Source organism: Myotis lucifugus, unplaced genomic scaffold (assembly GCF_000147115.1).
Source record: "Myotis lucifugus unplaced genomic scaffold, Myoluc2.0 scaffold_167, whole genome shotgun sequence".
In the NCBI taxonomy this organism is placed as follows: domain Eukaryota; kingdom Metazoa; phylum Chordata; class Mammalia; order Chiroptera; family Vespertilionidae; genus Myotis; species Myotis lucifugus.
The window spans coordinates 409,083-411,445 of NW_005871215.1; the positions used below are offsets into that span (position 1 = coordinate 409,083).

General features: G+C 54.1%; 1 protein-coding gene across 1 annotated transcript in view; it reads right to left on the bottom strand.

Annotated features, from left to right (window-relative positions):
* Nucleotides 1-651, bottom strand: part of TMCC3 (transmembrane and coiled-coil domain family 3) — an 86,788-nt gene extending 86,137 nt beyond the window's left edge. The window contains exon 1 of the mRNA XM_006096052.3: nt 479-651. Within this exon, the coding sequence (XP_006096114.1) occupies nt 479-556 (78 nt within the window). The 5' untranslated portion in view covers nt 557-651. The remainder of the gene's footprint in view (nt 1-478) is intronic.
* Nucleotides 652-2,363: the final 1,712 nt, after the last annotated feature.

The following is a 2,363-nucleotide window of genomic DNA, read 5'->3' on the forward strand; positions in this document are numbered from 1 at the left end:
AGAGGATCAGGGCGGTAGAGGATACCCTTCCAGTGTCGTCCGCGGCGGCCTCCGGGGAACGAGAGTACGCTACGAAACGGGCCAGCGCGGCGGGGCGCTCTCTTGGTTGAAGAGCACGTCCGGGCAGGATCGCGGACATTCGGGCAGACCCGGACGTCCCGAGACAGCCGTGCGGGGATCGTAGACTGGCGGGTTGCGGAGAGTCGACGGGGCCGAGTCTCGGCTCTGCGGTCCCACCCGAGCGGTGGGGGACCTTGGTTTCTCCGAGCCGCATGTCCGAGCTCCGACGGTCCCCTTCCACAGCCCCTTTCAGCGCGGACAGGGGCAGTGAAGCCCGGACGCGGGGCATCAGGGGAGGTAGAGGGGCGGCAGAGAAACGGGTGCGGGGGAGGGACGAGAGTTCGTCCACGAGGCAGCCGGAGCTCATCGGCCTCGCCCTCGGCCCGGCGCCCCCACACACCCAGTGCGCGCCACTCACCCGCCTCTTGCAGCGCTGGTGCCGGCCCGGGTCGGAGTAGGTCCGGTCCACGGTGAGCGCCGTGTCGCTGCCCGGCATCTCGGCGCTGGCGCGGGGGAACTTTGCCGTCTCCTGGGGCCGCCGCGCCGCGAAGCTGCGGGCCCTGCTCCGGGCGCCCGGGGGTACGGCCGAGCGGGAGGAGGAGGCTGCAGCGGCTGGGCCGACCGTCGTCAGCCGACACCGCCGAACCGCCCTGCGCCGCCGCCGCGGGGGGAGGGGGCGGGGCTGGACGCGAAGGCTCCGCCCCCTCCTCTCCCCGCCCCCGTGCGCGGCCGCCCGCCGCCCAGGAGCCTTCCCCAGGTGTGACTCCCCTGCTCCCGCCCTCGCTGAAACTTGATTCTGCCCCCTCCCACACTGCCCTCTTTTCCTTCAAAAGATGAGAGACATCTATTTGTTGACTTATTCGTATAATTATGACAAAAGATGGATTTCTGACAAGATGTTGACGCTTGCCTTAAATGCTTGCTTTCAGGTGTTTGTTTTAATTATTCAACGTGCACATATTAGGCATCTGCCATGTGCCAGACCCTGGGACAGGGACCAGAGGTGTTTAAAGCCCCTGTTTTTCTTATAAGTCACTGAGCACAAAACACACTTCCACTTGAACAAATATCTTTGGTGCTGTGTATTTTAATTTTGCAAGTCTAGCTCACCTTTATATTGGAAGCCACCTGAAAGTCAAGACATATCTTTTCATTTTAGTATTCCCTATTTCCAATAAATAGTCCCCCTCCTCAAGAAATTTGGAGTCTAGCCCTAACCGGTTTGGCTCCGTGGATAGAGCGTCGGCCTGCGGACTGAAGGGTCCCAGGTTCGATTCCGGTCAAAGGCATGAACAGTGGTTGGGGGCACATCCCCAGTGGGGGTGTGTGTGCAGGAGGCAGCTGATTGATGTTTCTGACTCTCTGTCCCTCTCCCTTCCTCTCAATAAAATATATTAAAAAAAAGAAATTTGGAGTCTAGAAGAGAAAGGACTGATCGGTGAACAATTAAATGTTACCTAAACCAACATTCAGAACACAGGGTCTGGTTACCTAGGGCAGTGGTCGGCAAACTCATTAGTCAACAGAGCCAAATATCAACAGTACAACGATTGAAATTTCTTTTGAGAGCCAAATTTTTTAAACTTAAACTATATAGGTAGGTACATTGTTATTAACTTAACTAGGGTACTCCTAAGGCTTAGGAAGAGCCACACTCAAGGGGCCAAAGAGCCGCATGTGGCTCGCGAGCCGCAGTTTGCCGACCACTGACCTAGGGTGAACTAGGGGGAGACTGAGTTGAAATACTGGAAGTGCACCCGACTCAGAGAGGAGTCATTGCAAAGGGACCAGATAGGAAGAAAGGATAGATAAGCTCCCCCCCTTCAAAGGGTTGAGGGGCTAGGGGAGTGCAGGCAGAAGAACAGTACTGAGCATAAAAACAAAGGCACATTTGGAAAACCTCAAGTTATCAGTTTAGGGGGGTGTCTTGAAGAACAGAAGGATGTGCTGGGAAAAGTAGGTGGAGACTGTGTGGTGCAGGGCTCCACTTTCAAAACTATGAAGTTCAGCCTTAGTTTGTGGGTACAGTAGGTCCTCGGGTTACGTCGGAGATCTGTTCCTACGGCAGAATAATTTTCGCTGTAGTCGGAACCCACCTACATAAGCACCTATGTCACTCACATGGAACACATACACAGCAGTAATGAAGTGAAACAGAAAAAAAAATTAAAAGAAAGATAACAATTTCTGACCTTTACTTGTGGTAAATAAATAATAAAAAACATAAAGCACATATGTACATATGTCGAAATGACGGAACTTTTCTTTTTATAAATAAATGGAGTCCGACTTAACCCGAGGAC